Below are 27,504 nucleotides of genomic sequence, written 5' to 3'. Positions count from 1 at the left end.
AAGAAATTGGAAGGGAGCAAAAATAATTCTTTGTTATCCATTTATGTCAGGAAGGCTCTCTCTTTGGCTGCAAGCATTAATTAGGGTCGTAATTCAAGGGCAGGGCTTTCACAGGGTTTGTCATTTTGCAATTTGCTGTTCATAAACCAGTGTGAACACCCCGGTCAATGCACAGAGCCGTAACAATCAGATAAACTCCAGCTGTGAGCCACACGTCCGAAGAGTCAAAACATAACACGCAGTAAAAGAAACAATTGTATCCATCATATCAGCTGCAGAGGATTACCAGATGACTTTATTCTTTTCTCCATCTCTTTCCCCTACAGCGTGAATAGTAGTGGGCAATTAAACAACTCACTGGAGGAGGAAGCTCCATAAATATCCCCATCTTCAATGATGGGGGAACCCAACACATCAGTGCAAAAGACCAGGCTGAAGCATTTGCAACCATCCTTAGCCAGAAGTGCCAAGTGGATGATCCATATCGGTCTCCACCTGAGGTCCCCAGCATCACAGATGCAGGTCTTCAGCTAATTCAATTCACTCCACATGATATCAAGAAATGGCTGAAGGCACTGGATACTGCAAAGGCTATAGGCCCTGACAACATTCCTGCAATTGTACTGAAGACATGCGCTCCAGAACTAGCCCCAGCCAAGCTGTTCCAGTACAGCTACAACACTGGCATCTACCCGATAATATGGAAAATTGCCGAGGTAATTAAATCCAATCGGGCCAATTACTGCCCCATCAGTCTATTCTTGAACGTCAGCAAAGTGATGGAAGGGATGGTCGATGGTGCTATCAAGAGGCATTTACACAGAAATAACCTGCTCACTGGCGCTCAGTTTGGGTTCTGCCAGGACCACTCCGCTCCTGCCTCATTACAGCCTTGATCCAAACATGAACAAAAGAGCTGAAACCCTTAGAGGGGAGGTGAGACTGACTGCCCTTGACATCAAGCCAGCAAGTGTGGCATCAAGGACCCCTAGCAAAACTGGAGTCAATGGGATTCAGGGGCAAAATTCTCCATTGGTTGGAGTCATACCTAGCACAAAGGAATGTTGTTGGAGGTCAATCATCTCAGTCCCAGGACATCACTGTATGAGTTCCTCAGGGTAGTGTCCTAGGCCCAATCATCTTCAGCTGCTTCATCAATGACCTTCCCTCCATCCTAAGGTTAGAAATGTTTGCTCATGATTGTACAATGTTCAGTTGGTAGCACTTTTGCCTCCAAGTCACAGGGTTCTGCGTTTAAATCCAACATTTGAGCACAAAAATCAAGACAAATACCCCAGTGCAATGCTGAGGGAGTGCTGCACTGTCAGAGGTGCCATCTTTTGGTTGAGATATTAATCAAAGGCCACTTCTGCCCTCACTGGTGGACATAAAAGATCCCATGACATTATTGCAAAGAACAGGGGAGCTTTCCCTTGTGTGCTAACCAATATTCATTCCTCAATCAACACCACAGAAACAGAAGACCCGGTCATTACCGCAATATACTGTTTGTGGCAGCTGTGTGTGAATTGGCTGCCTACGTTACATTAATGGCTGCACTTCAAAAGTACTTCATTGACTGTCAAGCAATTTGACACATCTGGTGGTCATGAACAGCACTAAATAAATGCAAGTGTTTCTTTTTCATAGGATGCTTGTATTTGAATTGACTGGCTTGAGCCATTGATCAGTTCTTATCAATTTGAACAATCAAGGACAATGATAGCAATCAATCAACATATATTAAGGGCCTCCTGAACAAGCTCGATGCCATTGGCTTAAAGTGTCTATATCAACTAATTGGGAAAATGTATTCTCTGAAATTTGCATACATATCTAGCAGTAACCAATTTTAACCTTGAGTGTGTTGTGACCAGCAAGAATTAATAATCCATCTTGGACTAAAATGATTTCTGCTTGTTATACCATCCCTATGGGTACGATGTGTTCCTCTCTTCACTCCAGAGAGAGGCATTAGCCCTCTATTTACCCCAATGAGGGGAACTGCTGCCCCCTTTGCACTGTCACCTCACTGTTTGCACCTCTGTCTCATCAATCAAAATATGGTTTGATAATAATGGTATTCATGGCTCATCACACCCAACTGAAGGTGTGGCCTAACTGCAAGAGATTCTTAAAATTGGAAAACAGAGGAGTGAAAAAAAAACATAATTGGTTTTGCCTGTTCAAATGATTACTTTAGTTTTGTTGTGCCAAACAACCATAAAAACTTATATTTATATAGCACCTTTAACATAATAAAACATCCCTAGGTGCTTCATAGAAGCATCATAAAACAAAATATGATACCGAGCCACATAAGGAGATATTAGGGCAGATGACCAAAAACTTAGTCAAAGAGGTGGGATTTAAGGAGTGTCTTAAAGGATGAAAGCAATGTACAGAGGTGGAGAGGTGTAGGAAAGGAATTCCAGAGCTTAGGGCTTAGGCAACTGATGGCACGGCCACCAATGGCGGAGTGATTAAAATTGGTGATGCTCAAGAGGCCAGACTTAGATGAATTCAGATATCTCAAAGGATTGTGAGACTGGAGGAGAATAGAGAGATAGGGAAGGGTGAAACCATGTGGTGATTTTAAAACAAAGGGTGAGAATTTTAAAATCAAGATGTTGCTTGATTGGGAGCCAATGTACATCAACGAGCATAGGGGTGATGGATGAATGGATTAAGATAAGGGCAACAGAACTTTGGATGACCTTAAGATTATAGAGGGTAGAATGAAGGAGGTTATTGGAATAGTCAAGTCTAGAGGTAACAAAGGCAGGTATGAGAGTCTCAGCAAGAGCTGAGAAAAGGGCAAAGTTGGGTGAGGTTAAGAGGGTGGAAATAGGTGGTCTTCATGATAGCGTGAATACATGGTTGAAAGCTCATCTCTGGGTCAAATATGAAATCAAGATTGCGAACAGACTAGTTTAGTCTCAGGCTGTTGCCAGGGAGAGGAATGGAGTCAGTAGCTCAGGAAGCAAAGTTTACAGCGGGGACTGAAAACAAAGGCTTCAGTGTTCCCAATCTTTAATTGCAAGAAATTTATACTCATCCAGTACTGGATGTCGGATAAGCATTCTGACAATTTAGTGGAGGGGTTGAGAGAGGTGGTGCTGAGGTAGATGGGTGTTGTCAGGGTACATGTGAAGACTAATGCTGTGATTTTGGATGATGTCACTAAGGGGCAGCCTGTAGATGAGAAATAGAAGGGGACCAAAAATAGATCCATGGGGAACAACAAAGGTAACAATGCAGGAGCAGGAAGAGAAGCCATTGCCAGTGATACTCTGACTACGACTAAGTGGATAAGAATGGAACCAAGTGAGAGCAGTCTCACCCAGATGGACCACAGCAGAGAGGCATTGGAGGTCAAGGGCTGCAGATAGATCAAAAGGGATGAGGAGGTATAGTTTATCTTTGTCACATAGGATGCTATTTGTAACTTTGTTAAGAGCTGTTTCAGTACTATGGGAGGAGAGGGAACCTGACTGGAGGGAGATGGAGTTCCCAGAAAGATGGGCATGGATTTGGAGGCAACAACACATTCAAGGACTTAAGAGGAAAGGGAGATGGGAGATGGGACAGTAGTTTTCAAGGAAGGTGGGGTTAAGGTTTGTTTTTTTGAGGACAGGGGTGATGACGGTACATTTAAAAGGAGAGAGGTACAACACCAAAAAGAGAGAACCATTAACAAAATCAGCTAACATGGTTCGAGGGAGCAGGAGGTGGGTCTCATGGATAGCACGTACTTGTGACGATACCATAAGTACAGAAAATGCTGAAAGTACACAGCATGTCTGTCAACATTTAAAAAGGTTGGATTAATATTTCTGGACTGCAGTTCTGACAAAGGCAGTAAGTTCAAACTCTTAAGCTGTCTTTTTTTTCTTTTACATGCTGGGAAGCCTGATGTGTAACTCTAGCATTTATCTTTTCTCTCTGAGTAATAACAAAATAAGTTATTAGCAATTATTGAGCTGCCAGATAAAAGCAATTATGCAGGTTAAGGTCTACAGTCACCAGGGAGACAATAACAGCTGATGTGGGCAGCTGGTTTCTTAGGTGCATGAGACCCTACTCTGCCACTCCACCTCATGCACTTTATAAGCAGCATGAGTTAGAAAGAAAAAGTGCGTTTTTGTTTAGAAAGAAATTGTCACTCAATTGAGAGAAATTGAGTCTGCCTCTCAATGAGAAGTTGAAATGAGTTGACTTCCTAGCCAATTGGACTGACTGGATTGCTCTATAGAAAGCTGGTATAGATTTAATAAGCCAAATGCCCTCTTTCTGTGCCATTATGACTCTACGACTCTAAGGTGAGCTCCAGCAGGACATGAGGGAGATAGGTGAGAGAAAGATGCATGTTCAGGGCTAGGACAGGAGGAGATTTTAATGAAGATTGGCCCAGTAGGCTGGTGGAAAGGAGAGATGCAGCAGAAACAGCTGATTGGATGTCTTGAGCTTAGTGACAAAGAAATCCATGAGCACCTTGCACTTACTGTTGCAGGCCAGAATGGAGGAGGCAGGGGAGAGGTTTTAAGACGACCCTTTGCAGTAGAGAAAAGAAGCTGGGGTTATTTTAGCCAAACCAGGATGATCCTGGAATAATGAGCAGTTTTAGCAGACAAGAGTAGGACCCAATAGTGGTTCGGCCAGGACCTGCAGTGACCAGCTAAACCAGCTGTCACCATATCCTTTCAAGTCTGTGTCCCTTGGACTTAAGGGAGCAGAGATGAGGGCCGTACTAGGGGGAAATGCCAGGATGCAAAAGAGTAATGGTTTTAATGAAAACTAGATCAAAGGTGGAGGAGAGGGCGGGGTTGAGAAAATCATTAGCTGCAAAAATATTGTGGCGAACAGAGGGCCAAAGGCTAGACAGTTGGGATTTTAAAAGTGCAGAAAATGCAAAGAGTCATGTTATTGAGGATCTAAATCTTAGTGGTCAAATATTGGTTTGGTATTTTACAAGTTTGTATATCCAACCACTTTGTGTTGTGAAATAGCAATAAAAACTTGAGAATGTCAGAGAAAGGGATTAACACAAGAACAAAGCAGTGTTGTAAACTTGCGGATTAGCTGATCAAGTGACCACTGCTACTTGAAAGGGTTTGGAAATTCCACACACTTTTCTTTTGCCATATTACCACGCTCACATAAAAAATGAGCCTTCCGGAACCTGCTGGAAATTGGAACACGAACGGAAAGAAAACAGATAGCCTGCAGCACTAAACTACAGTAAGTACCATTTGTAAACTGACATCTGATTGTGTTAATTAATAATTACTAGCAACATCCTTGCTCATGTTCTGTCCAACTCACAAAGCTGAATGACTAGGAATGACTTCAAAGTATTTCTGAAGAAAGATATTCTACATCTGTGGATTTCCCTGAAATTGCGATGGGTCATAACCATTTTGTACTTTCAATGATGGGCGTCAGCTGGTGTGGGTAATGCTGCTTTCAGAAAGCCAAGCCAGGAGAACCTAGCAAATTATCCCAAAAGGAAAGACATTCATGTTCAGGTTCCTAAACCAAACATTAAAGGAAACAACTAGATTAGAATCGGTCTCAGACTTGTCCAAATGTACTGTGTACCCATTTAACATTGTGTTACATTCTGATAGTCTTGCTATGTCACAATTTTACTTTATTCGACTAACATTGTTGAAATTTATGGAGTGTTATTTGGATACTCTCGTTCTATCACAGTCTGATACTGAACATTCAATGTGTGGCAAACTAATGCATTAATCTGATACAATCTAATGCTCTGGGTTTCCATAGACACCATGTTGGATAACATAACCGTGCTAAATACTGTTATAATTGCTTAGGCAATATTACACTCCAGCATTCTCCCAGTCCCGATGTTATTTTCACTTTCTACAATCTAAATCCAACTATCCATGGAAACATGCATCCATTTAGAAAGGAAGTTGCATTTATCTCATTCCTTTCATGATCTCAAGACATCCCAAAGCATTTTACAGCTGAAGAATTTATGCACAGCAAGCTCCCACAAACAATATTATTATTTCAGATGTCAATTTAAGGATAAATAATGCCCGGTGACACGAAGATGATCTCTGCTGCTCTTCTTTGAAATACAGTAGTGGAACCTTATCCATCCACCAAAGAGAATAGACAGGTCTTTGGTTTAATTTCTCAAAGCAGTTTTTTTCTGAGCTGATCACTAACTTCGATGGTAAAAGCAGTTGTGGTTTTGAATCATGCCAAGCTCAATCCTCTGTTAGTGTTGAGTTAGCTGATCTCAGACTGGGTAGTCGCAAGTGCACTGCTTCAATACCCTTGTGCGAGGTTGGGGTAAAAACCCAGACAGGATTTCAAATATTCATTAACTCCTGCTAGGTATATGTGTGAATTTCAACTGTGCACAAAATTAGACATCATCCTCGTGGCTGAATGATACAAAAAGATGATACGTCCAATTTTTTTTTCCTTATTCCTTCATGGGATATGGGCATCACTGGCAAGGCCATCATTTGTTGTCCATCCCTAATTGCCCTTGAACTGAGTGGCTTGCTAGGCCACTTCAGAGTGCAGTTAAGAGTCAACCACATTGCTGTGGCTCTTGTAGGGATTTGGATTCTGTATAAACCCCAAAATAAGAAAATTCTTTGAGGAATAACCTTGTTGGCAAAAAGGACCATCACTCATTTAGAATCAAACTAACAAGGTTTATTGGACATTAAAGATTGATACTTAACATTCCATTAGTTGAGGCATGGCACGATGCATAAGTTCAACATGAGTTTGTCTGTCTTTTCCGTGGATCCCAGGACTTCTGGGGTCTTCACTTCTTGGTTCCTTGAACCTGGTCTCTTGACAACGTCATCATGATGTCATTTGAGATTTTAATTTAGTCAACTTTGACATATATACAAATTCCTTTGCAACTTTAAGACTTCAACTTTAGTTTCTCTCTCTCTCTCTCTCTCTCGTGACATTACCACGACATGACCACCTCCCCTGAGATAGTTAATGATGGCCAGTGCCTGTGGAAATGCATTTTAACACAAGTTCAGGACCAGGGGAGGGGAGAAATAAATTATGGCAAAGAAAATAAAATAAAATGTGTTGCACATTCTCAGGTAATCATCCGCTGGCAACAGTTGACATACTGTTCCTCCCTTCAAGCTGTGGTATGACGGTGACCTACACAAGCCGCGTGGCTAATGCCCGCCTGTGCGGGTTTTCCAAGCTGTTGTTACAGTGGAAGGGCAGCATATACAAACTACTGTACAAGGAGTTCCTCATCTTCATGCTGCTTTACCTCACTCTCAGCTGCATCTACAGGTAAGAGTAATCTACAATGGGGCGGAGGTTCGGTGACAGAAGATCACCTCATCATGTTGATGATTCTCTGTATTTTACATGGATTATTTTCCCCATTTTTGTCCCCCCCCGTCCCATTTACTTTTTGTTTACTCCATCAGGACATTTTTTTTCTAATCTTCCCTTTTGCTTCAAACACTGGTGAAGACCGCAGAGGGAAAACAAAAAGAAAGACTTGCATTTATGTGGCACCTTATCACCTCTCTTAGTGCTTCAGTTTACAATTAGTTACTTATAAGCACAGTTACTGCCATTCTTCAAGCAAACAAAGTACCTATTTAGGACACAAGACCCGAAAAGTACAATGAAGTGAATGACTAGTTTATTACGCTTTGTTAATGTTGGCTGAGGGAGGAACGTTGGCCAGGTCACCTCTCTGCTCTTCTACATATAGTGTTACAGGTAATTCGCAAAAGAAGCAATGGCGCAATAAGGAAAACATTTTTCATGCAGCAAGTGGTTGGGATCTGGAATGCACCACCAGAGAGTAGTGGAGGCAGGTTCATTCGAGGTATTCAAAAGTGAATTAGATAGTTACCTGTAAAGGAAGAATGTGCAGGGTTATGGGGAGGAGACAGGGAAATGGCACTAAGCGAATTGTTCATTCAGACAGCCAGTGCAGACAGGATGGGCCAAATAGCCTCCTGTGCTGTAACATTTCTATGATTCTCTGATTAAAAGGATGGTTAACAAAATTGGGACTCATGGAATAGTATGGCCAGTGTCTGCTTGGATTAAGAAAATAGCTTAAGGGCAGAAAACAGAAAGTCAAGGCAAATGATTGCTTATCTGGCTAGAGGTTGGTAGACCAAGATGTACCCCAAGGATAAGTGTTAGGACGCTGTCTTTTGACAGTTTTTGTTTTTGATACATATAAATGATATTAGAATACAGAGTAAAATTTCAAAATTTGCCAATGATACCAAATCTGGAAGTGTGGCAGACAGTGAGGGTCATACCAATCGACCACAACAGGCCTTTGATAGGCAAGCAGAGGTCGGACAAAGGTGCGACTGGAGACTGAGTGCAACAAGATTGAGTGTTTAAATACTGGAATTTGGTAAGTAAGGGAATTTGGTGCAGTGAGAGAGGAGGTTCTGTTCTGGTCTTTTACAAAAAGGAATGATCCAAGAGAGAGAATTGGAGACAGCAAGACCTGAGAGCCGAAGGCTGGAGGCATTAATTAGGTGTACAGGTAAGCAATTGGTGAATTTTAAGTTTTTAATTCTCCTCAAAACTAGGGCAGTAGTTTAAACCTGTACTGGGAAGATATCAGTATCATATTAAATTTATAGTGTAACTAGTTAAACTCCATAATATAACTACAGATATTTGTTGAGTGATATCCCAAACATGAAATTGAATTAGTTAATTACAAACAAAATAAAGATGGCAGGGCAGGTGATGCGTTGCAGCAGTAGCATGTGGGCGCTGGTGGACACCTGTGTGATCCATAGGAACCACATCTGCAGTAAATGTCTGCAGCTTAAAGAGCTTTGGCTCCGAGTTGATGAGGTGGAGTCTAAGCTTCAGACATTGCGATGCATCAGACAGGGGGAAAATTACCTGGACACTTTGCTCCAGGAGACAATTACACCCCTTAGGCTAGGTACTTCAGATTTGGTCCATGGTCATGGACAGGAGGATATGCCTGTAAGTGAGGCAGGTTTGTGATCCAGAAGGTAGCAATGGAGGAGCCTCACCCCTTGCAATTGTCCAAAAAGTTCAAGGTTCTTGCAGCTTGTGTGGACAAGAGCAGGGACTGCAGAGAGGATAAACAAACTGACCATTTCATCATGGTGCAGGAAGCCATTCAAGTGGGGAGGAGAAAAAAGGAATCTAGTTGTAGTATGGAATAGTATAGTTAGGATGATAGATACTGTTCTCTGCAGCTGAGAGAACAACCCGGAGGCTGTGATGCCTGCCCGGTGCTAGGGTTAAGGACATCTCCTCAGGGCTGGAGAGGAACTTGGAGTAGGAGGGGGAAGAACCAGTTATTGGGGTCCACGTGGGTATCAACGACATATGTAGGACTAAGAAAAAGGTTCTGCTGAGGGTGTTTGAACAGTTAGGGACTAAATTAAAAAGCAGAACCACAAAGGTAATAATCTCTGGATTATTACCTGAGCCACGAGCAAATTAACATAGGGTAAATAAGATCAGAGAGTTGAATACGTGCCTCAAAGATTGGTATGGAAGAAATAGGTTTTGATTCATGGGACACTGGCACCAGTACTGGGGAAAGAGGGAACTGTACTGTTGGGATGGCTTTCACCCAAACTGTGCTCAAACCAGTGTAGTGGTGAATCGTATAACTAGGGATGTAGAGGGGGCTTTAAATTAAATAGTGGGGGTGGGCGAGGGTTCATGTGAGGGGAGATTTGGCTAGTTAAAGAAAAAGGACAAGGCAATAGTGAAGGATAGCAATGTAGGTAATGATAACCAGAGTGTGACAGAAAGCAACAGAGTGTACAAACATAAGAGTGCAACAGTAAATAAGGTCCAAGTAGGGAAAATGGTAAACAGACAGAATTAAAGGCTCTTCAGCTGAATGCACGCAGTTTTCATAACAAGGTGGATGAATTGATAGCACAAATAGAGATAAATGAGTATGATATCATAGCCATTATAGAGAAATGGTTGCAAAGTGAGTAGACTGGGACATGAATATTCAAGGGTATTTGACATTTTGGAAGGACAGGAAGAAAGGAAATGGAGTTGGGATAGCTCTGTTAATAAAGTATGAGATCAGTACAGAAGTGAGAAATCATCTTGGTTTGGAGTATCAAAATTTTGAATCAGTTTGGGTGGAGATAGGAAATAGCAAAGGAAAGAAGTCACCAGTGGGAGTGATTTATATGTCCCCTGAGAGTAACTACACTGTAGGACAGAGTATAAATCAAGAAGTAATAGGGGGCTGTAAAACAAAGTACTGCAATAATCATAGGGGATTTTAATCTTCATATAGATTGGATAAATCAAATTGGGCCAAAAGAAGCCTGGAGGATGAGTTCATGGAGTGTATTTGGGACAGTTTCTTAGAACAATGTGGTTTGGAACCAACCAGGGAACAGGTTAATTTAGACCTGGTAATATGCAATGTATAATGAAACAGCATTAATAAATAAGTGTAAATGATCCACTAGGTAAGAGTGATCATAACATGATAGAACTTCACATTCAGTTTGAGGGTGAGAAAGTTGGGTCTGGAACTAGTGTTCTAAATTTAAATAAAGGTATTATGACAGTGTTGCCTAAAATTGAATGGGAAGAATGATCAAAAGTTAAAACATTAAAGAAGTAGTGGCAGACATTTAAGGCAATATTTCATAACTCTCAATGAAGATAAATGCAGTTGAGAAAGAAAGTTTCAACCAGAAGGATAACCATCCGTGGCTTACAAAGTTAAGGATGGTTTCAAATTGGAAAAAAAAATGTTCAATACTGCAAAGATTAGTAGTAGGTCAGAAGATTGGGAAAATTGGCAAAGGATAATGGAAAAATTAATAAAGAAAGGGAAATTGGAGTATGAGAGAAAACGAGCAAGAAATATAAAAACAGACAGTGAAAGCTTCGACAAGTATATAAAAAGGAAAAGAGTAGCAACAGTGAGCATTGGTCCCTTAGAGGATGAGACTGAGGAAATGATAATGGGAAATAAGGAAATGGCAGAGACTTTGAACAAGTATCTTGTGTCTGTCTTTGCAGTAGAAGACACAAAAAGCATCTCAAGAATAGTAGTCACAGATTTAAGATTTTGGACAAGAAATATAGGGGGTGGGGTGGTAGTGAGGAAGAACTTATTTACACAGTGAGTGGTAATGGCTTGAAACTTGCTGCCCACGAGGGTGGTTGAAGCAGAGACAATTAATGATTTCAAAAGGAAATTGATAGGCACTTGACAGAAATAAACTTGCAGGGCTACAAGGCTATGGCAGGGGAATGGGACTGACTGGGTTGCTTGACACGCAGTCAGCATGGACTTGATAGGCCAAGTGAATTCCTTATATGCCATAGACTGGGAACCCAATATTCAAGGGCAATCGATGTTCCGGAAAAACAGGCAAAAAGGAAAAGAAGGTGGGGTAACTTTGTTAATAAAGGAAGGTATCGGTAGTGATTAGGTGCAATAAATCGTGATGTGGAATCAGTTTGGGTGGAAATAAGGAATAGCAAGGGGAAGATGTCAAAGGTGGGAGTCGAATTTAGGCCCCCAAAGAGTTGCCTCACCGTAGGACAAAGTATAAATCAGGAAATAATGGACGCATGTAAGAAGGGCGCTACACTTCTCATAGGTGAGTTTAACCTGCATGTTGGCTGGACAAATCCGATTGGCAGGGGTAACATGGAAGACGAATTTGTAGAGTGCATCAGGGATTGTTTCTTAGAGCACTATGTTGCAGAACCTACCTGGGAACAGGCTATTTTAGATTTAGTAATGTGTAATAAAATGGGATTAATAAGAGATATCGTAGTTAAGGGTCCTCTAGGGAGGCTAGTGATCACAACATGGTAGAATTTCAAATTCAGTTTGAGGGCAAGCAACTCGGGTCTCAAACCAGTATCCTCAACTTAAACAAGGACTATTACAGAGATATGAAGAAAGAGTTGTCTAAAGCAGGCTGGGAAAATAAACCAAGGGGAAGGTCAGTGGATGAGTAGTGGCAGATATTTAAGCAGATATTTCATAATGCTCAGCAAAAATTTATCCTGGTCAAAAAGAAAGACTCGATGAGAAGGATGAACCACCCGTGGTTAACAAAAGGTGGTTAAGGAGAGTATCCAATCAAAAACTAAGGCATACAAAGTGACGAAAACTAGTGGTAGGCCAGAGGACTGGGAATTTTTTTAGGAACCAGCAACAGATGACCAAAAAGCTAATAAAGAGGGAGAAAATTGATTATGAAAGTAAATTGACAAGAAATATAAAAACAAACAGCAAGAGCTTCTATGGGCATTTAAAAGAAGGAGAATGGCTAAAGTGAGCATGGGACCCTTGGAAGATGTGACTGGAGAATTGATAACGCGGAACAGGGAAATGGCAGATAATTTAAACCAATATTTTGCATCGGTCTTCATGATGGAGGACACTATAAACAACCCAAAGATATCAGATAAGTAAGGAACTAATGGGAGGAAAGATCTTGTAACAAATCTCTATCACGAGGGACAAAGTATTTGACAAACTAATGGAACTAAAGGCAGACAAGTCGCCAGGACCGGATGGCCTGCATCCAAGGGTTTTAAAGGAAGTGACTGCAGAGATAATGGAGACATTGGTTGAAATATTCCAGAACTCACTGGATTCCAGGAGGATCACAGCGGATTGGAAAACCGCTAATGTGACACCCCTGTTCAAGAAGGGAGGGGGACAAAAAGCAGAAAACTACAGGCCAGTCAGCCTAACATCTGTCGTTGGGAAAATGCTAGAGTCCACTATTAAGGAAGAAATAGCAGGACATTTAGAAAAGTTTAACGCAATCAAACAGAGTCAGCATGGTTTTGTGAAAGGGGAATCATGTTTGACAAATTTGCTAGATTTCTTTGAGGATACAGCAAGCAGAGTTGATAAAGGGGAACCGGTAGATGTAGTGTATTTGTATTTCCAGAAGGCATTCGATAAGGTGCCACTTAAATGTTATTGCACCAGATAGGAGCTCACGGTATTGGGGGTAATGTATTAGCATGGGTTGAGGATTGGTTAACACACAGAAGACAAAAAATCGGGATTAATGGGTCTTTTTCAGGTTGGAAAGACGTAACTAGTGGAGTGCCACAAGGCTCAATCCTCAGGCCTCAATTATTTACTATTTATGTTAATGACTTGGAGGAGGGGGCAGTGTGTAATGTATCCAAATTTACTGATGATACAAAAATAGGTGGGAGGGCATGTTGTGACGAGGACATGAGGAATCTGCAAGGGGATCTCAATAGGTTGAGTGAGTGATGCAGAAACTTGGCAGATGGAGTTCAATGTAGGAAAGTGTGAAGTCATGAACTTTGGTAGGAAGAATCAAAAGACAGACTATTATTTATATGGAGAGAGACTCCAAAAAAGTGCAGCACAGAGGGATCTGGGTATTCTTGTGCATGAAACACAAAAAGCATGCAGGTGCAGTAAGTAATTAAGAAGGCAAATGGAATTTTGGCCTGTATTGCTAGGGGGTTGGAGTTTAAAAATATGGAAGTCTTGTAACAACTGTATAGGGTGTTGGTGAGGCTGCACCTGGAGTACTGTATGCAGTTTTGGTCCCAATGTTTAAGAAATGATATACTGGCATTGGAGGCAATTCAAAAGAGATTCACTAGGCTGATTCCTGGGATGAAGGTGTTGACTTATCAAAAACGTCTAACCGGTTAGGCCTTTATTCATTAGAGTTTAGAAGAGTGAGGGGGTGATCTTATTGAAACGTACAAGATTCTGAGGGGGCTTGATGGGGTAGATGTTGAGAAGATGTTTCCACTAGTGGGGGAATCTCGATCTAGGGGATATAGTTACAGAGTAAGGGGATACTCATTTAAAACTGAGATGTGAAGGGATTTCTTCTCTGAGAAGGTAGTGAATGTCTGGAATTCTCTACTCCAGAGAGTTGTGGAGACTAGATCACTGAAAGTATTTAAAGAGGAGGTAGACAGATTTTTGAAATAATAGGAGAGTTGAGGGCTATGAGGAGCTGGCATGAAAGAGGAGTTAAGGCCTGGGGCAGATCAGCCATGATCTTATTGAATGGTGGGCAGGCTTGAGGGGCCAAATGGCCTATTCCTGCTCCTATTTCTTATGTTCTTATAATGACTTTATGTCTCTCCATGGCACATTCATCTACTTGTTCTTCCCTCTTGCCGACAATATGGAAACCAAAACTCATTGCACCATCTTCTAGTCTTAATGTGCAGAAATATTTATAAGGATGTTACCAGAATTGAAAAGGGCAACCATCAGGGAAGATTAAGCAGACCGGAATGTAGAAAAGAAAAGACTAAGATGAGACTTGACAAAGTGATGTAAAATCTTGAAGGGGTTTAATTGGGTGAATGTGGAGAACGATTTCTATTTCAAACAAAAACTATTTCCATTTTTGGGGTAAGTCAAAAACAACAGGGCTTAAGTATAAGATAGTGCCATGTGGAAAAGTTGAAACTAATAGCATTGATGTATATAGGGAGAGTTTAATTCAATCAAGAGAGAAGAGGGGATGGAGGAATATGGGGACAGGGTGGGAATTGGTAATTAGAACAAGATGAGATTCTGATGGAATGTAAACATCAGCACAGCTGGGTCAAATGGTATATTTCTCTGCTGTAGATTCTAGGCAACTTTTGACATTCAAGCCAAGCGGCACCTAACCAGTACTAATTGACTTATCTTCACTTTCCAACTCTACTTGTTCTGGGCCATGTGTCTCAGCCTATCACATAGGTTTCTCTATTAAAATGATGTACCTAGCACAATGCCTACTGATCAAGTTGTGAATTCTGCTTAAGTTATGGTTCTTTGATTTTATTCCTTGGATATCTATAGGTTTATGCTGGAAGAGAGCCAAAAGCGCTTCTTTGAGAAAATGGCCATCAACTGTAACAATTATGCTGACCTGATCCCAATGTCATTTGTGCTTGGTAAGAATTCTATTGGATTTCAGCCAGTTATCTTGATCTGCCCTCCACTTGCAGATTTTGTGGCAGAGTTCGCTTTAAAATCATTTTCCCTCATCAAGTCCTCCTCAGTACAACACCTTTGGAGAGTGAGGGACCTAAATTTAACATTGTTACACCCATTTTATGGGCCTAAAGCAGGTATAACAACAATCAATTTGGCAGTGCAGAGACTCACACCAGATCTGTACAGGTGTTTAAGCCACTGCTGCTTTAGGTGGCCCCAGAGATGTTTGAAGTGAGCACAGGCTTCTTTGTAATATTAAAATGAGTTTTCTATACCCATCTCAGATCAAGTTGAGTAAATTCATTTGCCCTAGTCAGAGTTTGCACTTCCAGATCTTAAACAGTGTAACCAGTAGCTGCTCAAAAAAAATCTCTAAATCTACTGGAGTGTAGTTTCTTGTGGAGTTAGTAGGAGTTGGAGTGCTCTACGCAGCTCCACAAAACATCTGTAGGTGTTTCTAACCCTCACTCAAGGTCCAATTATGTCTTATGGAAGACCCAAGGACCTCATCCAAAAGTAGGTGAAAGCTTCATCTTATTATACAAATACATTTCAATTAGTGATTCTCATCAAGTATATACTGAAAAATCTATATGATGGCAGCAAACAAATTAACAGAATGCTGTGTTTCAATATTACATGTTACTTTATCCATTGAAGTAAAGAAATGATGCTAAGATGGGAACAGGAGTAAGCTATTTAGCCCCTCAAACCTGTTCTTCCATTCAGTGAGCTCATGGCTGATCTACAGCCTGACTTCTATACTTTGCCCCATATCACTTAATACCTTTGGATAACAAAAATCTATCAATCTCAGATTTAACATTACCAATTGATCTAGCATCAATTGCTATTTATGGAGGAGAGTTTCAAATTTCTACCACCCATTGTGTGTAGAGTTGTTTCCTAATTTCATTCCTGAAAGGTTTGGCTCTAATTTTAAGACTATGCCCCCAGTACTAGATCCCTTAACCAGCAGAAAGAGTCTCCCTCTATCTACCCTCTCTGTTCCCCTTTTGTTATTCTTTCATGGGACATGGACATTGCTGGCTAGGCCAACATTTTTAATTGCCACTGAGGAGGTGGTAGTGAGCTGTCTTCTTGAACCACTGCAGTCCATTTGGTGTAAGTACACCCAAAGTGCTGTTAGGGAGGAAGTTCCAGGATTTTGACCCAGCGACAGTGAAGGAATGGCGATATATTTCCAAGTCAGAATGACGTGTCCTGGAGGGAGACTTGCATGTTCCCATGCATCTGCTCCCCATGGCTGTCAGAGGAGTCTTGGTGAATTGTTTCAATGCATCTTTTAGGTGGTACACACTGCTGCCACATTCGTCGGTGGTAGAGGGTGTGGACGTTGGAGGTGGTGGATGGGGTGCCAATCAAGCAGGCTGCTTTGTCCTGGATGGTGTTGAGCTTCTTGAGACATTCTTAATACCTTGAAAACTTCAAACAAATCACCCTTAACCTTCTAAATTCTAGGGAATGCAATCCTAGTTTGTGTAATTTCTGCTTTTGATTTAACATTGTGAGGCCAGGTATCATTCCAGTAAATGTATGCTGCGCTCCCTCCAAAACCGCCATATCCTTCCTCAGGTGTGGTGCCCAGAATTACTCACAGTACTCGAGGTGTGATCCAACCAAAGCTTTGTATAGCTGAAGCATGACTTCTGCCCTCTTGTATTCTATTCCCCCTAGATATAAAGACCAGCATTCTATTAGCCTTTTTGATTATTTTCTGTATCCGTTGATGAGATTTTTTTGATCCGCACACCTGGAAACTCACTCCCTTCACCAAGTCTCTTGGACTTCCAGTTTCGGCTTTTCCCCCATTTAGAAAGTACCCTGTTCTATCCTTCTTGGGTTTAAAGTGTATGACCTCAAATTCATTTGCCTCAATTCTGTACATGCAAACAATCCATCTATATCACATTCTATGTTATGCTTCCATCAGCAATGCTTACAATGTTACCTATCTTTGTGTCATCAGCAAATTTGAATATGTGGCTTTCTATCCCACCATCCAAATCAGTAATGAATATGGTAAATTGTCGAGGCTTCAACACAGATCCTTGCAGGATACCACTAGTCACATCCTGCCAATTAGAGTTCTTTCCCATTATCCCTATTCTCTGTGTCCTGCCACTTAGTCAATTTCCTAACCAGGTCAAGAGTTCCCCGGGCTTCAACTTTAACGGTTTATTATGAGGGACTTTATCAAATGTTTTCTGGAAATCCATATAAATAACATCCACTCACATTCTCCTGTCACCACTGAAGAATCCCACTTCAAACACCATGAAGCAGGCTTTGTAATCTTGAGTATAATAACAGAAAGTCTTTATTAACAACTCATAACTATGTACATATATACAGTAGAGGGTACAGGTATGGAGCTGACTCCATTCAAGGTCTTTACCCAACTCTGTCCATCTCTAGACTGACCCTGTCATGTGCCTTCTTACATCACTGTATGGGCGATACTGTACTCAGTCCCACTTAAACCCTTTATGTACCAGACCCTACTACTACAGCCACTTCAGTTACCTCTTCAAAAAATTGAAACCTTTACAAATCCATGCAGGCTCTTTCTGATCAGCTGAAAATTTTCAGGGTGTTCAATCACCCTATTCTTAACTATAGAGTCAACAATTCCCTGACAACTGATGTTAGGCAAACATCTATAATTCCCTGGTTTCCTTTCTCACTTTTCTTCAATGGCGGAGTAGCATGCACCATTTTCCAATCTAAAGGAACAGTTCCTGAATCAAAAAAACTTGGGAAGATTATAATTAAAGCGTCTGTAATGTTTTCACCTATTTCCTTTAAAGCCCTGGGATGGAAACCATCTGATCCTGGTACTTCTCTCCTTAGTGCCATTAATTTCTCCATTACTATTATTTTGCTTATTTTAATTTTGGTGAATTCCTGTCCCAATTGCTGATTATTTTCCTTGGGATTTCCAGCATCCAGATCTAACCTTCTACTGTAAATACTGACACAAAGTATTATTCAATATCCCCACAATTTCCATTATTTTTTCATTGACAATATCACTCTTGTCAGATGTCAAGAGGCCCATATCGCTCCTGACCACCTATTTTTCCTAATGTAATTTTAAATTGTGCGTATTGGAAATTTGAAAAGCCCAAATGGCCACCTGCCTCCCAGTTTGTGTGAGAACAAATAAATAATTATGTACAATGCAGGTTAATTCTATAATAACATTACTTTGTGCACTTACCTTTCCAAATGGTCATATGACAATGGTCCAGTTTTAAGTGTCAGTAAGCCCTGCTGCAGTTATCAGCATGTATGTGGCTTTCTGAGGGATTGTGTATGTACCATCTATCTGGATGCATGAAGGCATAAAGACCTGCATATGTTCCTCATTATTTCCAGTACCAACTCAATCTATTGGAAAGCATGCCATCCAGATCAGCCCCAAAAAGTAGGCTCAAGCCCTACCGAGTTCATTCTTCACTAATTTCAACACAATCATTATGTCTTTTCACTGGTATACTGTTACAAATCCACTTGTTAGCCATCTCCCTCCATTTGACTATGTAACCAATACCTCCCCTTTATCCTCTTTTCAGCTCGGATCCTTTACCTCTAATGCTCTATGAGACAACATTTATGTCAAAAGATAGCCAGTGTATCCCTGGGCCCTACCCTCCTGCTCACTAGTGCTGGTCTCTCTCCCTAGGTTTCTATGTGAGTCTGGTTGTGTCTCGCTGGTGGAACCAGTACCAGAGCATGCCATGGCTGGACCGCCTTATGTGCACCGTTTCCTGTCATGTCCAAGGCACTGACGAGTATGGCAGGATGCTGCGTAGAACATTGATGCGCTATGCGAACCTCGCCTCCATCCTCACCTTCCGCTCAGTCAGCACCGCCGTCTACAAACGCTTTCCCACCACGAGGCACATGGTGGAGGCAGGTAAGCAAACACAACAGGGCGGCCAACAGTAAATGGACCCAGGATCAGAGCCCCACCTCAGGCACAGCTCCATCCTTGTCTGGGGAACGGGGGAAGAAATGAGTGATGGGTAGCGAGCGGAGAGGGAAAATCAAGATTGAAGAAAGAGAGACATTGCAGTTGGGAATCAATCCTTTGTGCTTTCTTAGATGCTGATAACAGGAGGCCTTGGCAGCAGCCAACTATACACCTGCTCTCTCAGTTGCAGAAATGTCAGCTCAGACAAATAAAGGAGGTGGATAAAAGTACAAAAAAGAATACCCAATAAATACTGCCATAAAAAGATTGGAAAAAATGTCCATCCAGATTAGTACTGAGTCATGTAGATCATAGGCTATCGTGTTCATTTCCTGTTCTATTCTCAGTTACTGATCTGAGTCGGAGCAGCATTTGCAAACACAGTTGCCCTCAGTACCCCTCGGCTATGAAGGAAAAAAATCAACTGGAATTTCCACTTCTGGTTATTATTCAATGACCCATGTTGAAAGTGTTTCTGTGAGTGTTGAACAGGATTGTGTTTTGATTGTGTTGCCACTGTGTTATTTTGATAGCACTCACCATCTCAGTTCACAAATTAATAATGAGCACTTGAATGAGACTCCAGACGGCAGCCAACCTTCAGCTTTAGTTATGCCTCCAGGAGAGGAGGTATATAATTGGATAGAATTGTTTGCCAGGGCTTCTGTTTTTACGCTTGCCAGCATTTAATTCCACCCATTAAAAATGAGAAAATATGGGTTGTCAACCAAAAATACCAGCCATGATGTACAACAGCTATTCAACAGATCACAGAGTGACTTCTTCATCCTTTCCTTTGTCTGTCATCTTTGTTTCCAGGTTTCATGACTCCAGATGAGCACAGGAAGTTTGAAAGCCTGAATTCTCCTCACAATAAATTCTGGGTTCCCTGTGTGTGGTTTGTCAATCTAGCGGTGAAAGCGAGGAAAGAAGACCGAATCAGTGACTACGTGTCTTTGGCACACATCTTCAGAGTGAGTGTCTGCACCCGGTTGGATAGAATTGGCATCTGTGCCCTTCCTTCAGACTCAGCCTCAGCAGTCACCCTCCCAGCCCTTCCCTGAGTGAAATTGCGTCCCAAAAGTATTTTTATGACTCTGCTGCTTAAGAGAATGAGGGAACAATTAATCAAAAAAGTGAACATTTAGTACGTAAATGATAAAGGAATTATAGTGCAGAGGCCTTTCATCACTGACACACTGGCCTCAGATAAGCGCCAGCTGAAGGGATGAAAGTTTTCTCTGCTGATTGGCTGCAAGGCATCCCACCCAGTTCCTAGTATGTGTTGACCCATGGCATAACACTGACACCAAAACAGCCAGCTCACTTAGAGAGGCTTCAGGATGGGCTCACATGTGGGCTGGAGATCATAGCATGGATTTTACCCTAAACAGACTTCAAACAGCTGGCCAAGCCTCTCTACAGGCAGGCATGCTGCAGCAGGAGATTGAGCCTATAGCGCAGCCCACCAACTCCAGCACCAGCAGACTAGGCTGCTCATCCTGGCCCCACAAAAAGTACTTATTTCACCCACTCAGAACCAAAAATGGCAATCAGGGTCCTATATACATCATTGGGCCTCAATAAACATTTTTAATGAGTTTAATGCCTGATTCAGGAGGCTGCTCAATGATAGGCCTGTGGGAACATAACCATTGCAATGTTGGCCACAGCCAATGTCGATCAGTTGGGCAGTAGGATGGAAATTCAGCCCTATAAGTCACAGGGAATTTCAAATAACCTGCTCCCAGGCTCTTACTGGTGCACATAAGCATAACCCAGAGTGACAGTTTCTCTAATTTCCTTTCCTGCTTCCCTATAGGGAAGCAATTGCTGAATGCTTAGGGTCACCATCGTGCTTTTTAAAAAACTTTCAGTCTATTCTTGACTGAACTGTACAGAAATTTCTAAAATGTAAATCATATGCCAAAAATCTAATTTGTAAAGCTGAAGTCTATTTTTACCCAACTCTGTCGCATGGCTACATATGATCCTGTCTATGATCCTTGCTCTTATCTTTCTGGTCTGTGCTGTGGAACAAGAAAAGTGACAATTGTATCTTCACCTTACAGTTTGGCTCAGATCTTTAAGATTGAATCAGACACAGGAAGAAATATTTCCAACCACGACATGGCACATGGTAAACACTGGTCACTGCACAATAGATCTATCTACCTGTCTATCCATCTAGCCTATCTTTAGGCACCTTTAAAATCAGTTTCTACCAGCTTCCAGGAATAATTCACAGATTTTTTTTATTGTTGAATCAGTTTTGAGGAGGGGAATAATCTTAAAATTCCCTATTGCTTTTATTACCAAAATCAGGTCCAGAGATACACATTGCTTCCGTAATGTCAGGATGCGCGCTGAAGAACCTCAATAATGACAATAGCAATGCTAGTAACAAAATGGATACACTGAAAACAATGACCACAGTTCATAACACGTTCAAAATTACATTCAGACTTTGAAAATATTTGCTCATAATGATGGCAGTGATGCGCTACTTTAAACATTGGATTTTTTTGTCAACATTTTTTGGCACACACCATGCACAAATACAATGAATTTATTTTACTGCTTAAATTGCTTGACAGCATTTTGTGACTGTGTGTGTTTATTAGTCTACTCTTGGAACAATCACACAATCATTAGAATGATATAACACAGAAGGGGATCATTTGGCTCATCCTGCCTGTGCCAGCTCTTTGAAAGAGCAATTCAATTAGTCCCACTCCCTCACCATTGAGAGGTGTCAGCTGTGGCTCAGTTCATAGCACCCTCGCCTTTGAATCAGAGGGTTGTGGGTTCATGTCCCACTCCTGGAAACCAAGAACTGTGAATGTACTCGAAAAGAGTTACATGCGATCTGTTGATAACTCGAAAGAATTTTTGAGGTGTCAGCTGTGGCTCAGTTCATAGCACCCTCACCTTTGAATCAGAGGGTTGTGGGTTCACGTCCCACTCCCGGAAACCAAGAACTGTGATTGTACTCGAAAGAGTTGCAATCTGTGACTGTTGATAACTCGAAAGAGTTTCCCTCACCATTGAGGTGTCAGCTGTGGCTCAGTTCATAGCACCCTCGCCTTTGAATCAGAGGGTTGTGGGTTCATGTCCCACTCCCGGAAACCAAGAACTGTGATTGTACTCGAAAGAGTTGCAATCTGTGACTGTTGATAACTCGAAAGAGTTCCCCTCACCATAGCCCTGCAAATTTTTCTACTTCAAGTATTTTTCCAATTCCATTTTGAAAGTTAGTATTGAATCTTCCACCAGGCAATGTATTCCAGATCAGAACAACACGCTGCCTATATTTTTTTTCCACATTTTGAATCTGGGTCTTTTGTCAACTACTTTAAATCTTTATCCTCTGGTTACTGACCCTTCTGCCACAGGAAACAGTTTCCCTTTATTTACTCTGATTTAAATACTTGTATCAAATCTCCCCATAACCTTCTGTGCTCTAAGAAGAATGTCAAGGGCAGAATTTACATTTTTTTTACTGCCTGGTGATCAGTGGTTTTTTTTGTATGTAAAAGGTATGTTTTTTCTTACCCTCAGAGTGATTGTCCCAATTTAATAATCCCAGCAGCAAGCTTTTTGTGAGTTTTTTAAAAATTATTTATCATCACACATTTGCCCTAGATGTTTAAAATGTGATGTCTCACTCACTCAACTCACACACACAAAGATTAGATGCAGATGAAGGTAAAACAATTACAATTTTTAATTAATAATTTAAATTTATGATTGTCTCCATCTCTTTCATGGCAGCCTGAGGTTTCTGAGATGAGTTGATGCTTTAGTTGAAGTGAAGATCTTGTAAAGCAGAGGATTCTCAGTAAGCTGCAAAGCACCTTGTACTTGAATTCCCAGGAGGTTATGTTCGGGTGAACTCATTGTTGGAACAGGTTTGGGGGGAGTCCTTCTTCCACTTTCAATGTATTGCTGTTTATTACCTTGGCTACTTAGATGACTCGCAGCTGGTCCAATGGCTTTCTGATGGAACTATGTCTACAGAAGAGCTTTTGGCTATTATTATAAAAGCAGACAACAAATTGTCTTCCTCACCATGTGACTTATACAAGTTCAAAGTCCTTTTTCCAAAAAGGGGCGGTGCGTTGTTCATACATCCTGTGTTGTCATTTGATACCTTGAAATTCACCCAGTCTAGTTTAAATGAGGGACTATCATAATACATGGGAAAGTCAAAGAGATCCATTCACATTTGTTTAACACACATTGAGTTTCAATGTTTGTTTTTTTCATGGTGAAGCAGAAAGACGGGCTGGCTGAAATGCTACAGTTCTTTTGTTGATAATTCATCCTTAAACAAAGGGATATGAGAATTCCCCAGAGGGCTGTGAATGTCCATATTTAATTAAGTATTTGCTTGAGACTCAGGACTGAAGGAGCTCCAAATGCCAAAAGGTCACAAGATTTTCAGCAGCCATTTAAAAAGTCTGTCTGTGTTCAAAATTTGAAAGCATTGAATGAAAGTTCATAACATACTGGAACCTGACTTGCCTCTACCACATGAGAAGAAAAATGGAATCTGTGACTCCTGCTCCTATTTTCTATATTTCTTTTAACCGAGCTTCCTTGGTGAAGCAAAAGAACAATGTACACATTCACTTCTTCATACAGTCAGAAATTCATACACAGTAATCTGGTATTGGTGCAGTTTCTCTGTCGCACTCCCTTTTCTTAAAATTCCCAGTTATGTGTTAACTGGTGAATGTTCATTAATACCAGTACCCAAGGTTTTGGGAATGGTAACCCGAACAGACATGATTCTCAATGCAGTTAGCAGTTGGAAGCTCAAACTCCACGCCGGCTTTGAGGGAGGAATCCGAACTCAAGGCTAGAGTCTGTTTTGAAGCTTGCTGTATATATATATTACTCTGATCATTTTGTTGGGATGCCTGTAAAGCTCTTAGCCCTTTCATGACAGCTTCCAGAACACAGGCATCTGATAATTTTGGTTCAGGTTTATTGATGATTCTTATTTCTAGGGTGATGTTGTGGGGTGTAGTGTTTTTAAACCCCTGTGAGGTGTCTGGGTTCTCCCCTAGCACCTTATTGTCTGTTGCCTTGGAAATTGAATGCTGAGTTCAGATGGATTTAAGTTTTGAATCTGATCCTGTGATGTTAATTGTGTTCATCCTGTGCTAGCTGCACTTGTATTTCCCTTGTGGCTTTCAAAAGGGCGTTTCGTCTTAAGGGACGAAAACTTCCCCTTTTCTGTTTCTTTGGGGATGGGTTTGTCCCCAATCTACCCCATGTCCTTTGGGACACTACTGCTCATAGGTGGCTGGCCAGTTTCTGCTGCACTGCCTTATGGCTCTTCGACTGGGTGAGGCGTCTCCCTCACTTTCTGTCTGCTGTTTTGGGAACTTTCTCTGTCCCTATTCCACCCTGAAAGACCTAACCAGGCCTCTGCTTTAGATACTTCATTCCTTTTAAATTCTATTGGTCTTGCTTTGTCTTCTTTAAACTCTATTGACCTGGTTTTGGCCTCCTTAGCTTTTAAGGGTTGCAACTTGATCGTTTTTACCTCAGTAGACCCTCTGCTGGACTCCAGAAAGTCCTTTGGCATTCCTCCTAATTCTTACTGGCCCTATCAACCCCTGTAAGATATTAGGGACATCAACTCTCTGCAGCTGAACAGAATTTTTCTGGTTCCCTTCTGTTTCCTCAGTCTCTGTAGACTGTGTTTGATCCTCTGGGTACAGTACCTGGTACCTAACCAAATAATTTCCCAACAATAGATCCAATCCCCCTATGGGCATTCTCGTAATAACTCCGACCATCACTACATTGGTGGCCTACTTGCTCTGCAGGTGAATTTTTACTAGGGGAATCTTTAAACTTGTGCCAGTAAGCCCTTGAACTAGCATGGTGGTGTTTGTCCTGCTTTCGTGTGGCCAATCAGCAACCTTCGCTTGAAAACATACTGTTTCTCCGAAAATAGTTATTCTTTTCTTGGAGCGTGTAATGCAAAAGGAGTCATTTCCCTTTTGTGCAGCAATTGTAGAATCTTACAGCACTAAAGGAGGGCTTTTGGCCCATCTTGCTGTGCTGGCTCTTTGAAAGGGCTATTCAATTAGTCTCACACTGCTCTATCCCCATAACACTGATATTTTTTTCCTTTTTAAGTACATACCCCAATTCCACTTTAGGGGCGGAATTTTCTGGATGACGTGCGGATGACCGGCCCCGCATGTCAGTGCTTAAAATGGCGCACGCTGACGTCGGGTGAGCGTCCCGACATCACCGCGTGCCATCGCGATATTTAGCTGGGCGGGCGCACGATGAAGTTCGACGCACGCCCGCCATTAATTAAAGGGCTTGTTAAGGCCCTTAACTTGGCAATCGATGCCAATTTTGAGGAGCCCGTGCGATCTTCGGCTCGGCGCACGGGCGCAACGGGCAGGCGGGTAAGTGACTTTTTAAACAAACCTCATCCACGGGCGGGATATGTGGGCTCAGAGGGATTGTTAATGTTTTATGTGAAGTATTTATTGCAGAAAGTGTTTTAAACTTGCCTGTGTGATCGGTAGCAGTTCAGATCGATTTCCAACAGCTTTCTCTGTACTTTGAAGCTTCAGCTCAGCAGTCTGCAGTCAGGAATCTTTATCGGGCCTGCAGATTTCCGGAGGCCTCCATTTAGCCTGGGTATGGGTTCTGACATTTCCACTGGAGGCAGCTCCTCTGAGGAGGAAGGGAGGGATAGAATAAGGACGAGGCCAGGAGTGGACAATCAGCCTCCAGGGGAGCCACTTTTGGGAGGCCAGGCACAGGCACAAGGGGCGCAGGGCCAAGAGGTTGTCCAAGGTGGAAGGGGCCGCAGAAGACGCCACTATCCTGCTGTCAGGGTATACAGGCAGCAAAGCAGCTACCTCAATATGACTGAGGTACAGTGCCGAAGGAGGCTCCGACTGTCAAGGGAAACAGTCAACTACATCTGTCAGATGATTGGCCCTGAGATATCTCCTAACTGTGTGGGCGGACACCCCATACCAGCAGCTCTGAAGGTCACAGTTGCCCTCCACTTCTATGCATCTGGCTCCTTCCAGGGCTCGGTGGGTGATCTTTGCGGTGTCTCCCAATCAGCTGTCCACACTTGTGTCAAGCAGGTTACAGATGCTCTGTTCAGACATGCATTGACCTTCATCCACTTCCGCTGCGACCAGACAAGTCAGGCACAGCAAGCCAGCGGCTTCTCAGCGATTGCTGGCTTCCCCCATGTCCAGGGTGCAATAGGCTGTACACATGTGGCCATCAAGGCACCAGCAGGTGAGCCCGGTGCCTTCGTCAACAGGAAGGGCTTCCACTCCATGAACGTGCAGATAGTGTGTGATCACAGGATGCAGTTTGTGCAAGGTACCCAGGCAGTTCCCACGACGCCTACATCCTCAGACACTCCCAGGTGCCGGGGCTCTTCAGTGCTCCAGCTCGGCTGGATGGATGGCTGGTGGGTGATAAGGGCTATCCCCTCAGCAGATGGCTCATGACGCCTCTCTGCTATCCAAGAACAGAAGCTGAGGAGCACTACAATAGGAGCCATGACTCCACACGGGCTGTGGTGGAGAGAGCCATTGGCCTTCTCAAGATGCGCTTCCGATGCCTGGACCGCTCAGGGGGCGCACTCCAGTACCCCAGATCGTGTCTCTGTGATAGTGGTAGCATGCTGCGCTCTGCACAATCTTGCGCTGGAAAGGGGGGATGAAGTTGATGATGAAGACCTTGACACACTGGATGAGGCTGCACATGATGAATCCAGCAGTGGATCAGAGAATGAGGAAGCACAGGGCAATGATGAGGGGCAGCACGCCGACCCGCTACTACACCAAGGATGCAGGGACACCCGGGACAATTTAATCCAATGAACCTTCAGCTAGCTCCACACAAATGGATCTGCAGGACCAGCATTGCCTGGCGCATCCATATGCGGCATTTAAGTGCTACATCTTCCACCTCATCAGCTGCAACTAAGGGCTTAGTAAATAAACATCAATGTCCACTCAAACACTCATGATATGTCTGTGAAACAGACAAATGCAGCACAAAGGAGACACCCTCAGCCATGGTAACAAATGTGGACTCTATTCCCATCCATCAGATGGTGCCACCCAAAACACAACAAAACGTTGCTCCGACGTTGACAAAAATAAATTCCCCAATCTAGGGGCAGCAGAAAAGCACCAGTGAGAAACCCGTGGAGTGCCTAATGTGCCTTATGCTTACGTTTGCGGGTGCCTCGTCTTGGTGCTGCCCCATCACTCGGAGTGGCTTGTGAGACAGCCTGATGACTCTGCTGTCCTGTTGGCCTCGATGACCTTGGCGGACGTCCTCTGGCCCATGGAGCCTGTGCTGGCCCCACCTGGGAGGGAGTGGCCAGTTCCAGAACTGGCACCTCCCCAGTTGTCGCAGCCTCAACGGATGCAACAGTCACTGGCAGAGGGGCGGAGGAGCTGCTGCC

At 42.5% G+C, this 27,504-nt stretch overlaps 1 protein-coding gene across 1 annotated transcript in view; it reads left to right on the top strand.

The window, feature by feature from the left end:
* The first annotated feature begins 5,120 nt into the window (after window positions 1-5,120).
* Window positions 5,121-27,504, top strand: part of LOC144685070 (bestrophin-2-like) — a 38,721-nt gene continuing 16,337 nt past the window's right edge. Inside the window, exons 1-5 of the mRNA XM_078549606.1 lie at window positions 5,121-5,241; window positions 7,119-7,323; window positions 14,882-14,976; window positions 18,729-18,962; window positions 19,839-19,993. Coding sequence (XP_078405732.1) covers window positions 7,172-7,323; window positions 14,882-14,976; window positions 18,729-18,962; window positions 19,839-19,993 — 636 coding nt within the window. The 5' untranslated portion in view covers window positions 5,121-5,241; window positions 7,119-7,171. The remainder of the gene's footprint in view (window positions 5,242-7,118; window positions 7,324-14,881; window positions 14,977-18,728; window positions 18,963-19,838; window positions 19,994-27,504) is intronic.

This window comes from Cetorhinus maximus, chromosome 9 (assembly GCF_964194155.1).
Source record: "Cetorhinus maximus chromosome 9, sCetMax3.hap1.1, whole genome shotgun sequence".
NCBI classification, from domain to species: Eukaryota; Metazoa; Chordata; class Chondrichthyes; order Lamniformes; family Cetorhinidae; genus Cetorhinus; species Cetorhinus maximus.
This window is presented reverse-complemented; position numbering and strand designations above follow the sequence as displayed.